This window comes from Phalaenopsis equestris, unplaced genomic scaffold (genome assembly GCF_001263595.1).
Source record: "Phalaenopsis equestris unplaced genomic scaffold, ASM126359v1 Scaffold001013, whole genome shotgun sequence".
Lineage (NCBI taxonomy): Eukaryota > Viridiplantae > Streptophyta > Magnoliopsida > Asparagales > Orchidaceae > Phalaenopsis > Phalaenopsis equestris.
In genome coordinates, this window is record NW_018165452.1 from 27,027 (window position 1) to 40,774 (window position 13,748).

Consider the following 13,748-nt stretch of genomic DNA (forward strand, 5'->3'; position numbering starts at 1 on the left):
TTATTAGGAGATAAAAATCATACTGGGCACATTCCACAAACTCGAGCCCTATTGGAATGTTAACAATAGCTAATAATAATATCAATCATTTTGATAACCAAACCTCAAATAACTGCAAATAGTTAGCAGCGTTCATACATTATTTCTTTAACGTGGAAATAACAGGACAAATGCACTTCCTCAGTTAAAATAAACTAAAATTAAGCAGCAAGTCCAAAGAATTGTGCAACATACCTGCTTATTTAAAACTCTAACATCCTGCAATTCTTCATTGTCGGGGATCTGGTTAAACTCGGATAGAATTCCAGGCAATATTTTAGCAGAATAAGCATCATTATCAACCTTTTCAAGAGTTTCTGTACGAAAAGATAATGATCTCGAGATGTTTTGCTGCTTGAGCATGGAGAGCTCCTCCTGATACACAAGTTAATTTTAAACTTTTGTTTATTAATAAGAAGAAAAGCACTTCCAATTGTGAAAATAATAAATTTGTTATGTGCTTTACATAAACCTTTAACAAAAGTATTTGATGATGTAAGTCGAAGGCATCCCCCGAAGCATTTTCATTCACAACAACCTAAAGTTGCAGCAATAAAACATCAAATATGAACTAAGAAATTTTATTCTAAAAAAATATTGGTATTAAAAAATATCATGCACTAATTAGAATCATTACATTGTTCTGAATAGCTTTCGCACGCTGGGCGAATTTAAGAGTGTTTAACGTTTCATTTGCTGAGCTGCAAGGTAACAAAGATAAATGTCAATTACATTGACACGCATGCAGTGAACAATATAGATACAATTATAAAAGAAAAATACATTGCATACCATATAGAAGGACTGACATTTGCAATGATCATTGTTTTTGAATTTCCACCAAGAGAATCCTACATCACAGACATTAGTAAAAAACTAATGAATAAAACAGAAAAATTGCATGAAACTAATTCACAGTCAACTCAAAACTAATTCTGACTTGAAGAAGAAATGTCAGTCTCGAATCTCTGTAAGGAACATGTCTTTGCCTTCCATTTGCTAATTCAGCTAAAACCATTATTACATGCCTGCAAATCCAATAAATTCTCAAACAATGCTAATTATTAAAAATAAATAAAGTTCTATGTACAAATGAAAGAAAAATAAATGCATCCTACATAAAATTATTGCATACCCAAGTGTTGATAAGGATTTATTAAATAAGGATTTAGTGTTGATAAGGATTTATTAATGTTTGAAGCCTCCTTTAAGCGAACCCCTTCAGCACCTGATGTTTTTTGCCTGTTTAGCAGACATAAAATAAATCAGAACATAGTTACTTGATGACTCTTTATGAATCAAGAGAAAAGCATATCGAGAAAGTACCTTGTAGATCCTGCAAGATCCACGAGGTTCAACCTTGCAAAATGCAATGTACTTGTTGAATCTTTTTGCCATCTGCTCTCTATGGTGCAAGTGAATACACTATGAGAACGACTGCTTTCACGATTCATCATTGTTGCTGCTACTTTCCTATTTGCAGCACCCTGAGACGTGGTTGCCTTGCATTTTACTGAACTTTTTACAATGATTTGAACAAAAAGTAAATAAATACCTGAATAAGAAGTTGCAAAGTGTCATAAACATTTTCAACTTCAAATTCGGAAAGGTTTTCAACATGAACTCCCTTCCGCGGATCATCTCGAATCTGTCAATCACAATGTGATGTCGTACAATGATTAGCAAAAAGAGAAGGGAAAAAATTCAAAGATGGAAAAAAAACTTAAGGTAGACATTTTAATGTTGGAAAAAAAATTAAACAAAATGCAATTAAGAAACAGAAAGAAAAAAATTAGATGAAATACAATTAGGAAACAAAAACTGAAATATGTCAGAACTTACAATCAAGTTAGTAGATGAGGGGTTGAGAAGATCAAAAATTTGCTCATTATAAATCTGCAAAAATGAACACTTGCAAGTGTATTTAAGTTTTTCATCCCTCCTGTTCTCTTCCTCCTATAAATTGAGAATAAAAACTTTAGCTAAAAAATATATATTGATAAAATCACAGTGATATTTAGGCATTTTACCGTTTTAATCCGTGCAAATAAGAATTCAAAAATTCGTGGTGTCATTCCTCGGTTTGCACTCGGTCTGATTTCCAGATCATTAATCTCTCCAAGCATTGTATGTGTCTTCCCACTTCCAGTCTACAACCACAATATAACATCAAACTCATGCAGATTGAGACTCAAGCACACAAATAAAATCTAAAAAATAACATATTATGAGTTTTCAAATTGGCTCTAACACCTATACTTAATTTTTTACATTTATAACATCCAAATCTATCATATCACAAAAAAATACCACTATTTTGACTTTTAAAAGTGAAATAAGCCTTTCATGCATAGGTAATGTGGCATATATGTAAAAATTGAAGTTTGGGTGTTAGATATGTAAGAACATTGGAATTCCAATATTTTTTCTGCTTCAATTGAAATTTTTATTCTAAAGATTATGAATAGTACCTGTCCATAAGCAAACACACAACTGTTATATCCTGACATGCAATTTTCAACCATTGGAAGTCCAGACACTCGAAACAACATCTCCTGTATACCACAGATGTTTTATACGAAAGATGGAGAATATAGTGGCCACTTCTACGCAACAAAAGAAAAAAAAAAGGAAAAAATTTAGTAGAAAACCTGATTGACAGTTTCGCATGCTATATAATCAAACATAAATCGAGTCTTTGATTGTCCAATCCATGTGATGCTTTGTGCACTTTCCTGCTTTATGCATCTACTGTAACCTTGTTGACTTCTCTCTACGATGTTGATAGGACGAACCCGAATCACAACCTACGTAGATAAAAACACTTAGGTTCAACATTATCAACGAATCAATCCCTACCTTCTAAACATAATGGACTCAAATAAAAGTTTTGTGTTTTGTATTCTATGAACTTCATTTTGCAATCAATAACTTGTTTTGTATTGTATCCAGTTTGTTATCAACCCAGTAACTCCTTGTATAGAAAATACATTTTGTCTTTCAAGCAATGGAGAACAGAAAATAATTTTGATCAAATTACAGGGAACTGTAATGCAAAAAAAGAACTAGTTAAGTTCAAATGACAATTTTCAATAATTCGGGTATCCTAATTCCTACTATTGTTTTAGTTTATTTACAGCTTAATAAGCTAGATTCCTTTTCCTACAACAAAAAATTCAAAAAAAAAAAAAGTGGTTATTGAAATGAGGCTAGAAAAGCAATTTGTACCTGTACATTGTGATCCATCCAAAAGGAGGGATCCTCCTTGAGCTCAAAATGTGGTACTTCAACTGATGCATAAACTGGTGGAGGTGCAGTTGACAATGGTATCCCTTTAGATGATACCAAAAAATTCATAGCCTTGACAGTTCCACAACACTGTGGAGCACGAGAGTTGCTAACCCCATTGATCATGGGCTTAGAAACGCTCTTGGTGGGCGTGCTTTGCGTCGAGCTTGTACCAGAATGAACCGATGAGGCTCTCCCACCCGTTGTTGTAGAGCGAGGAGTAGCAGCACTGTAACCATTCCCGAAGTTCAGCGCATGGTTTGCCATAAGAGGTGGTGGGGGCGGCAACTGGAATTGTCCCGGATGGTGCGAATACTCCCTTCGATCCGGAGAAGCCAATCCGGCCTGTTCGACAATCGGAACCCATCCAAACCTGCCCTTGCTCGTCGGCAATTTATCTGGCGTGCGTGACTGTAAGAACTGATCCGACCCTTTCACTTGGCTCTTGGAAGGGGTTTTCTCGCTCTTTCTCCTTAAATGTGTTTCTTGATCCAGTCCGGACTTACGGTTTCGCTCGGGTTCTTGAATGGCGCTAAAAGGAAGTCTTGATGGATCCGCACCCTGCTGAGATGCAGATGAAACGGTCTGCTCTAGTGGAAGATTCTTGTTGTTTGCGTCGGTGGTAGGGTTCTTCCCGGAGTTCCGCCGGAAGAATTTCAACTCCCTTAACACTCTGATAGGAAAAAGTTTACTCCAGCTGAGGAGAAAGAAAGCATGAGGATCAACAAAAAGGAAGTCGTGAAGAAGGGAAAATCGGGCTGAGAAATCAACGAAGGAAGTCGTGAAGAAGGGAAAATGGGGCTGAGAAATCAACGGATGATGGAAAGAGATAATAACCTGAAAGATTTAGTGAATAGTAAATTCCGAAGTCGAGAAATCGTTAACGATATCTGCTTCCCGATCAAAGAACAGATACTAACGACGCGCTGCAAAGGATCGAATTTCATCCCTATGTCGAGAAATCCTGAACGATATCTGGAAAACTTTGAAATTTTGGAAATAACGACGCGCGGATAATAACGACGCGCCGCAAATGTTCGAATTTCATGCCTATGTCGAGAAATCCTGAACGATATCTGGAAAATTTTCAAATTTTGGAACGTTGCAAAGATCCTATTTCATGGCTGATTTGAATGTAGTTAGTTATGCAAATTTGCTTTGAATAGTAAGATGTCGACGAAATATTCGTACATCCACTATGAATCTAACTTTAGTTCTGCATGCTTCACTATGAAGGTATTTATGTAAGCCAAAATGCAAATCTAGTTATTCTACTCTTTACCAATCATACATATGAACTTCATATTGTACATTTAACTAGCTAGTAATATATAATAATATATATTAAATAATAATATGATCTAATGATATAAACCTATAGGATTACACTATTTAAAGAACAGCTGAGCCCTCCCATCATTGTTCGACTATCATAATTTCCAAGTAATTATCGCATGATCCCTATCAGGGACCCGAATCTAATTTTGATTGTTTTGGAACGTTAGAAAATTATTATTTGAACATTTTATCTACACATATCAACAGAAAAACCACGCAGATTAGACATCATTTTTTTTTTATTTATGACATCTATGATCAATAATTATCTGATCTCCACTAATGATTAATATCATGTGTTTATAAACCATAGTGTTCAACACACATCTGAGCTTTTTAAGAGAATGGGTAAGTCAATTGCCTCTCATCGCCTGAGTTCTAAAGTTCCTCATTGGTTGTCATTTAAAATTTACTTTAAAGCAATTTTTGGTGTCATTCAACCACCAATATTCAACACTGTCTTCTCATTTGTAGGCATCGCCTCAAATCATGAAATAATCAAGTTGACTACCTACATTCACCCTACTTTTAATGTTTTTTTATTGACTATCATATGATATTTGGCAACGACCAATATATGACATTTGTTAGCAACTAATATCCATTCGTTATCTTTCCAATATCTCAACTCCCCTTCATGTCAAACCAAATACTAACTTAACAGGGATTTAAATCTCAATTCTCAAAATCATTTAATTTACATTGCCTAATAACAATTTTAACACATCAAAACTCATCCTAATGTATCATAGGAGATCTTTCGACATTCGTTTTTATTATATTGTATTAACCGCTTCTTTAGTAATGAGAAAAAAATTTTCCTTGTAATTTTTTAATTAGTACACATAAAATAATTTTGACTAGACTAATCTACATAAAATTTTCTCATTCTTAGAAACAAACTATATATAATAATTTCCCATATAGGAGTGTGAACAAGTCGAGCAAGAGCGAGCCCAGGATCAGCTCGTGTTCGGCTCATTAAAAAAAATATCACTATTCATGTTCGACTCGTTTATATTTCAAACACAAAAAAGAGTGTTCCTGATCGGCTTATTTGCTTAGCGAACTAAAAACGAGTTGTTCATGAACAATGAGTCATTTTGACAGCAGTCGTAGAATGTTAAGTGTAGAAAAAATATTTAATAGATAATTAATAGTAATTTGGAGTACTGTAAAATTAGAGAAATATTCAAAAGCATTTGTTTTTGTAATTGTAATGAGGATTTAATGTAATGAATGCATGCTTAATTAATATTTCTCTGAAATTATGTGTTGTTGTTAGAAGGATGATTGACATTATGATCGATGTGTTATGTTGCTCTTGTTTTTATTTAATGGCTGACGCTTTTAAGATTAAGAGATAAGCATATTATTACTTAATATGGGTGCATTATTTGATATTTATCCACAAATTTTAGTTATTTATTAGCTATTATGGTATATTCCTTACATATTTGTGTGATTTCATGTGATCATTATGACATGATGTAATAGTTGGGTTTGGCAAATCCCTTTTTAAATGTTGGTTAAACGAAATGATGAATCCACTAGATGGTAATTCATTTAAAAAATCAATTGATTTTTATGGGATCTTTGTCCACGTTTCTCGGCATATATATATCATGCTCCAAATAATTCAAGTACCACGCCCTACACACGGGAGAATCGAACCTCAGACCACAGAGGACTTACAGCTGACAAGGAGATGCCCGACCAAATGATCTGAGTACGCGGCGCATATATATATATATATTGCATACTACAAAATTGGTATTTTTTTTATAGTTGAATACGATAATCATTTATTTATATAAATAATATTGTCTGAATAATAATTACAAAAAAAAATTGTTTTTTATGTATTGTCTACATAATATATATATATATATATATATATATTGTTTTTTTCTCTTATTGCCCATATTAGTGGCATGCCTTGTGATTTGTACTTAATGGGGAAATTTCTAGACACTTAATTTAAATACATCCTTAAAAGATGATTAAAATTAACTTATTCAATGATTAATCAGTGATTTATTCTTTAGATGGCTTTTTATATAAAGTGGCTAACTTAAATTTATGCTTTAATGGACAATCAATAGATATTATTTTAAATACAATTTAGTAATGAAGCAAAACACTTAGTATACATCCTAAAACATACTAGATGACCTTCTTCAAGTTTCAAGTCATGAATAACTATAGAAGGCTTTAATCAAATAGAAAAAATGTACTTATTAAATTGATATCATAAGTACATCTAAAAGGGCTTATTGAAAAAAAAAATGTATAACAAGTAGCATTCTAGTTTTTGGAGCTCAATGTAGCCTAAGCATGTTTATAGATTGAAGAAGCATGTGTATGGATTAAAGCAAACCCTAATGACTTGATATGGAATGCTCAATACAGTCTTAATTATATGAAATTTGCTATAAGAATTATAGACATGACATTGTTTATTAGAAAGTCTGAATTTTATATTTTAATTAAACAACATATTTTTTGGAGCCACAAATAACTTTGTTTAAGAAAAAAATTCAAATCATGAAGTTTTAGATGAGTATTATGAGAGTCTTGACATGGGAGGAGCTAGCTTATGAGTCCATGGGCTGTTGACTTCATCATTTGATTATTGATAGATTGATTGCTTGACTTAATAGAGCACCTAAACCTTCCATACTTGCATTATAACCATTAATGAAAGAGAAAGAGAAGCGACCAAAATTTTAGGTCAATCTTTTTTAAATTTTATCCATTTCAAATTGAAAAGTGGTTGTTCTCATTTCTATGGCTTCATGATAATTCGAATTTTCATTAATTATTCAATTATTGATGAAGTTTAAACATATTAAAATTATTCCTTTTTAATTTATATTGAGATATTACTTTCCATATTTTTTTATGATGGCAATGTGAAATTAATTCTTTTTTTCTTTGGAAAAAAAATGATAAAAATACTTAATTTTACTAATCATCTTAATGGTGATAATGTGAACAAAAAATATACTTCATTTATTAGATGATAGACATAGCTTGATTACATTCTATAAATGAAATAACATTTCTTATTTAATTTGCATTGAAATAATTAATCTAGTTGTGTATCAATTTCATAGCAAATTCATTTGGTTTTGAGAATATCAACTTCACTAATTAAGAGTGTCATCAACGACACCCGACCAAGCATGCGTGTTGTTCATTCTTTATTTGGGTCCTCCCCATTTTGAGGTGTTAAAAAAAGCGAGTTAGTAGTTTGGTTTTGTTTAGTGATGGTTTTAATTTTTTTTTTTGGCATATTTTTGTGTTATTTTCTTTTTGCCATTTTATGTTATTTGGATTATGCCTCATTAAAAATAATATGTTTAAGTCACATAAAAACCACTAAATTATTGTTTACTTGTACGCTAGATGGCCATTTTAGAGTAACGAAGGATGTATTATAGAGATGAAGTTGGGTTCGCGAGTCATGTTCCTATTTGCCCGAAAAATTGACTCAAGCCAAAACAGCTTGGCCCAAACCCGACCCATATATTAAATGGTCAAAAAGTTCAACCCGAACACAACTCACCTTCAACTCATATAACTCGTTTAATATAAAGAATAACAATTATTCGGGTCCAAACCGGGTTGGTAGCTCTATTTCAAATCAGTTTAAGATTGATGAGCCAATTTTGAGTTGGCAGGTCAACACAAACCCAACTTGAAAAATTAAACAGGTTAAAATTTTAGACCCGAACCCGACTCAAAATTTATTGTGGTCAACCCGAACATTGATTTTGAGTCTGTTCGGGTCGAGTTGACATGTTAAATCAAATTTTGACAGCCCTATGATGCATGCCCTTATTAAATTAGTAAAGAAATAATTGCAATAATCTCCTAAAATGATAAAAAAAATAAATGCAACTACATCGTATTAGGCTCTATCTCTTAATAAAATGCTTAAAAATTATCCATCACAAGAAGAAGAATTATGAGATCCAAAGCCCAATCGACTAAAGAGGGCTTGCACTTCTTTGAACAGGCTTAATACAATTGTCAGAAACATAGAGAATTAATTAACATGAATGAAGATCATCATGACATGGGAGATGCAATGAAGCTCTACATTTATTCAATAGTCTGCTCTTTACTAGGGTGCAGTTGCAGCGCTTCACATGGTCCACTGTTTTCACCTCACTGGATTCCCCAAAGGTTTGATGAGTTGTATAACAGGAAAGGGATCAGAGATAGGTGATTTCCTGACAATGCACCCTGGGAGCAATTGTATAAGGTAATCTTAGTGCACTTGGAACACTTAGGATTTTGTAAGTACTGATGAGATTTGATATTAATTGGGTATATTAATGATTGGTTTTGTTTGCTAATCTGTGGATTAATGGCAGTTTCACTGGTGGTGATACGTGGGGATACAATTGCCATTTCTAAGAAAGCTGGCATGATCCCTCTCCAGATGGAACTTGGAGGCAAATATGCATGCATTATCCTCGAAGATGCTGATTTAGATTTGGCTGCTTCCAATGTCGTGAAAGGAGGCTTTTCATACAGGTGATACGTTCAACCCCCTTAAACTGGTGATAGATAAAATTCCGGGTTAATCAATTGGTGATTCCTGATGAAAACATAGAAAATGAATAGAAATTAAAAGTGAAGTCTGCAATATAATTTCCATTTTTTATACTCAACCAATTTACACCCAAAAATCATCATGAGATGGGAGATGCAATGAGGCTCTACATTTATTCAATAGTCTGCACTTTACATAATCTGATAAAAAAAATTTCCTCCCAACAAGCTTTCCTCCCAACAAGCGCGCGCCTATAAAAAGGAAGAAACCAACAAATCAAAGACCAAAACATTGTGCATAATTGGCCCCATAAAACTCAATTGCAATAGGCCAATGAGAGATTATTTATTAGAAATCTCTTTGGCAGCTAGGAGTCTAATGAGAAATTAGTTCAGCAGCAGGATTATATATATATATATATATATATATGTTAGAGCCTCTCCATGACTAAAAACATCACTGACGCTGCTTCACCTCCTTGACAAGTCTAATGTAGAGGTAGGGCAGTTTCTAGCTAATGCTTGAGCATGCTCTCACAGGATTATATATATATATATATATATATATGTTAGAGCCTCTCCATGACTAAAAACATCACTGAAGCTGCTTCACCTCCTTGACAAGTCTAATGCAGCAGCCTGCAAATGCAGACAAGTGAATTTGCATGGCATCGTTTAATTTCATTTTAAATTTCTATTAAAGTGATCAAACATAATATTAAGAATAATATACTATTTAATAAAAAAAATTCTATAAATAATATATTATTATGTTTCAGTAGCAAGAAAAATAGAACAACATTAGAATATCTTATCCAACAACGTTCTGTAATTCAAATAAACTCACCTTTAGCATGGAGTAGGTTATTGCATATTCAGCTGGATAGAAGTTTTTTCTAATTCCTGCTCAAGTTCCATGGCAATGTTCTTGTATTTGGCATTATCAACCTATAAAACATTCAAAAAGTAATGAGAAATGTAAAGTTTAAATAACTAAAACCATTAAAAAAAACAAAAGATGATGAAGTAGAACCTTCAATATTTCATTTTCCGTAGATAAAAATTCCTCATTCTCCTCGAGCTTCCGCAACCTAATTTGCGCAGCAATTAATTCTTCGTGTCTTCTATTTATTTCTTCAAGCAAGCTAAAATATGCAAAAACAAACTTGTATGCCTTAGCTCAAAGTGGAATGAAAGGATATCAGTCAATCACGATGGCAAGATGTGCTAAAAAGTTCACCTTTTTCTCTCTTCAACAAATTCATCAACTTTCCTTTTCAGCTCTCCCAACTCCTTATCCTTCTCAAAGTAAAATATTTAACATAAGAATAAAATATACAATTTTACGTTTTGTATAAAAAAGCGCCAGCGCACAAACCTTTCCTTTCATTGAATCATCTGAATGAGATCCCCCATTCATCTTCTGCAGCAGCATAATAAAATAAAAATGTTTCAACAAACATGAGAAAACTAAAACCAGATGCAAAAAAGGATTATTTACATAATTCAATTAAAGATTGATCTCACTGCGTATTTTGTCATATCCAACTTGATTCCCAGTAAATCTCGAAGAACGTCATGGGTCATGCTCTCAGCTGCTGCTAAGCGTATATTTAACATAAAAATCTGGTGGTAAAAAACAAAAACCAGCAAGTAAAAACACATTATTGGGAATAGCTAAATAATTTGGGTGTAAAACACAAATTACAAATAACTGAGCGGTACCTGGTTTTGTCGGCTTGCAGCTAAAGCTTCGAGTTCTTCAACCTTGCATCTTGCCACAGTCAACTCTTCATCCTTCTCGGTGTTGATTTGCTGTGCTAGTCCCACTATACATTTAAAAGGAGAACCAGAGCCTCTACTTTTTGCTGCGCCTTTTTCAGATTTCGTTAATGTTGGATTTGCAGTGTTGGAGATTACGAGCTCAGTTTTGAGTTGGAATGCCATCGCCTCCAGCTCTTTAAACTGCATATGGAAGAGGACTTATCAAAGACAATAAAGAAGTGCTAAACTAGTACCCCTTGACTTTTACATGGGTCTACTTTAATCCCAGACTCTTCAAATTAGGGCTAAAGTAGTGATACCGGAGGACAAAGCCCCAAACCACAAATTACATACACAAGCAAACTTTTATTGATACAAATATAGGGTAACAAGACACACAAACTGAAAATAACATACCAACACATAGGATGACACAAACGTACACTTCAAAAGTGCATCCCAAGGGCGGTGGAGGTCGGGTTAGGTGGATCGGGATGGTTGGCAAGGGTGGTGGTAGCAAAGGAATGCTGATGGTAGCAAGGGAAGGTGCAGAATTACAGAGACAACAAGGTAAAATGCAGGAGGATGGGGCGATACAGGCTGGGGAAGGAGATTAGAAGTGACCGGAGGCTATGGGGAAGGAAGGCAAGTAGTCCTTTCTGGAGACTATTTTCAACCCATATTAAAATTGTCTGGGATTAAAGTGATATTTTTATAAATTCTGAGATCAAAATAATCCCCTTGCAAAGAATCGAGGGACAATTTTGACTATTTTTCGTTAAAAATGTAAATTTAAGGTGGTTCATTGTGTGATTTTGGCAAATTACTTAAACACACAAAGTACCAAAACCTTCATGGATTTAGCTGGAAAAAAAGGTAAAGTGATGGGGGTACCTTCCGGTTATATTCGCTTGCTTGTGCCTCTGCATGCAAGTTCAGTTCTGATATTATTGATTTGCACTGGACAAGCTGAGCAACCAGAGAAGTGCATGGTTCAATAAGCTATAGTTCCTCATGTTATTAGCCAACAACCACAACTAAGAGCAGCAAGAATCACTATTTTGGGGGCTCAATTACTCATGTTATACCCCATATAAGTTACAGCTCAAAACTCAAAAAACATGAAAATACTGAACGAAAGAGAAAACGTAAAGAAGTTATCACATGTTGTCTTATTAATGTATTGTAGGCATTGTTCTTTTTAAGCATGAATACCAAAATCTCATCTTGTACTTCGCTATCTTAGATAAAAAATGTGAAATAAGTATCAGTCAATATGTAATAAGTGGATATAAATGGCTACTAAAGCACCAAGTTAACTCCATTGACATATTATATTGAAGAATGTCATTTCAGAGTTTAAACTGTGCGAATTAAAAAGAAAACAGAGAGAGTGAAATCTTATTGAAGAATTATATTGAAGAATCTCACGAGTATATGAAAGAGAGAGAGTGAAAGAAAACAGAATCTCGCGAGTATATGAAAGAGAGAGAGTGAAGTGGATGCTGGGAGCGGGGCAAAGGGTAGGAGTAGGGAGACAGAATCAATGGAGGGTCGAATGTGAGGTGGATGACACTTAATGCCATAGTAGGGCATGGGAGCTGAAATTTGAAAGTAATACAGGCACGGGCAGCTGCATAAGGGTTAGAGATTTATAGGATTTGATTTTTTCTTTAATCAAATTTGGGATAGATTAAATATTGGACAAATTTAATATGTTATATTCCTCCCCCTAAACATTTTTTTCACCAAGGGATGTTGAGATTTCATCCTTATCATAAATACAGTCAATTTTTTATTCTTGTGAGGTGATTTGGGCAATATGAATGTCATTTCTGGCAGTTTTCAAAATTATGAATGCGTCGATATGACTTGTTTTGGGAGAGTGACAATTTGATTAATTTTATTTATGTGATGCATTTAGAGCTTAGTGATATTTCGATAAACTTTTTAATGAAGTTTCTGAAAATACGATCGACCTTAGTGATCTTAATATCGTGAATAATAATAAAACGTTTCATTTTTACCATCGCATTAGTAAAAAAGAAGTTGATAAGGCTTTAAAGAAAACCAAAGGTGGAAAGTCTGTAGGACCTGATAATATCCCAATTGAAGTGTGGAAATATTTAGGAGATTTGGGAGTTTCTTGGCTTACTAAACTCTTTAATATTATTTTAAAAACTAAAAAGATGTCTGAGAAGTGGAGGAAGAGTATTTTGGTCCCCACTTTAAAGAATAAAGGGGATGCACAGGAGTGGGCAAATTATAGAGGAATTAAGTTGATTTATAGAGGAATTAAGTTGATGTGTCATACTTTAAAGTTATGGGAGAGGGTAATTAAGCATAGCTTAAGACGCATTACAAAGATTTTTCATAATCAATTTGGATTTATGCCGAGCAAGTTTACTATGGAAGCTATACATTTGTTGAGAGGTTTGATGGAGAAGTTCAGAGATAATAAGGAGAATCTACATTTGATTTTTATTGATTTAGAAAAAGCTTAGGATAAGGTTCCAATAGACATTCTTTGGAGAGTTCTTGAGAAGAAAGGTGTTGATATGACTTATATTCAAGTCATTAAAGATATGTATACTAGAGCTGTTACTTGTGTTCAAACTGAAGGAGGATTGACCAAATATTTTCCTATTTCTGTTGGATTACATCAGGGATCGGATTTAAGCTCATATCTTTTTGCTTTAGTTATGGATGGTCTACAGGAGGATGTACCTTGGTGTATGCTTTTTGCTGATGAT

At 33.6% G+C, this 13,748-nt stretch overlaps 2 protein-coding genes across 2 annotated transcripts in view; both read right to left on the minus strand.

Annotated features, from left to right (window-relative positions):
* LOC110032704 (kinesin-like protein KIN-12F) overlaps nt 1–4,524 on the minus strand; it is a 12,540-nt gene extending 8,016 nt beyond the window's left edge. Inside the window, exons 1-14 of the mRNA XM_020736419.1 lie at nt 4,165–4,524; nt 3,268–4,024; nt 2,691–2,846; nt 2,511–2,594; nt 2,070–2,189; nt 1,882–1,995; nt 1,595–1,687; nt 1,366–1,526; nt 1,206–1,281; nt 980–1,066; nt 832–890; nt 677–740; nt 512–577; nt 235–414 (exon numbers count right to left, since the gene is read on the minus strand). Of these exons, the coding sequence (XP_020592078.1) occupies nt 235–414; nt 512–577; nt 677–740; nt 832–890; nt 980–1,066; nt 1,206–1,281; nt 1,366–1,526; nt 1,595–1,687; nt 1,882–1,995; nt 2,070–2,189; nt 2,511–2,594; nt 2,691–2,846; nt 3,268–4,024; nt 4,165–4,274 (2,127 nt within the window). The 5' untranslated portion in view covers nt 4,275–4,524. The remainder of the gene's footprint in view (nt 1–234; nt 415–511; nt 578–676; nt 741–831; nt 891–979; nt 1,067–1,205; nt 1,282–1,365; nt 1,527–1,594; nt 1,688–1,881; nt 1,996–2,069; nt 2,190–2,510; nt 2,595–2,690; nt 2,847–3,267; nt 4,025–4,164) is intronic.
* Nucleotides 4,525–9,083: 4,559 nt separating this feature from the next.
* LOC110032706 (kinesin-like protein KIN-12E) overlaps nt 9,084–13,748 on the minus strand; it is a 10,260-nt gene continuing 5,595 nt past the window's right edge. Inside the window, exons 3-10 of the mRNA XM_020736421.1 lie at nt 11,890–11,964; nt 10,957–11,196; nt 10,759–10,857; nt 10,610–10,654; nt 10,472–10,530; nt 10,265–10,376; nt 10,079–10,179; nt 9,084–9,277 (exon numbers count right to left, since the gene is read on the minus strand). Of these exons, the coding sequence (XP_020592080.1) occupies nt 10,096–10,179; nt 10,265–10,376; nt 10,472–10,530; nt 10,610–10,654; nt 10,759–10,857; nt 10,957–11,178 (621 nt within the window). The 5' untranslated portion in view covers nt 11,179–11,196; nt 11,890–11,964 and the 3' untranslated portion in view covers nt 9,084–9,277; nt 10,079–10,095. The remainder of the gene's footprint in view (nt 9,278–10,078; nt 10,180–10,264; nt 10,377–10,471; nt 10,531–10,609; nt 10,655–10,758; nt 10,858–10,956; nt 11,197–11,889; nt 11,965–13,748) is intronic.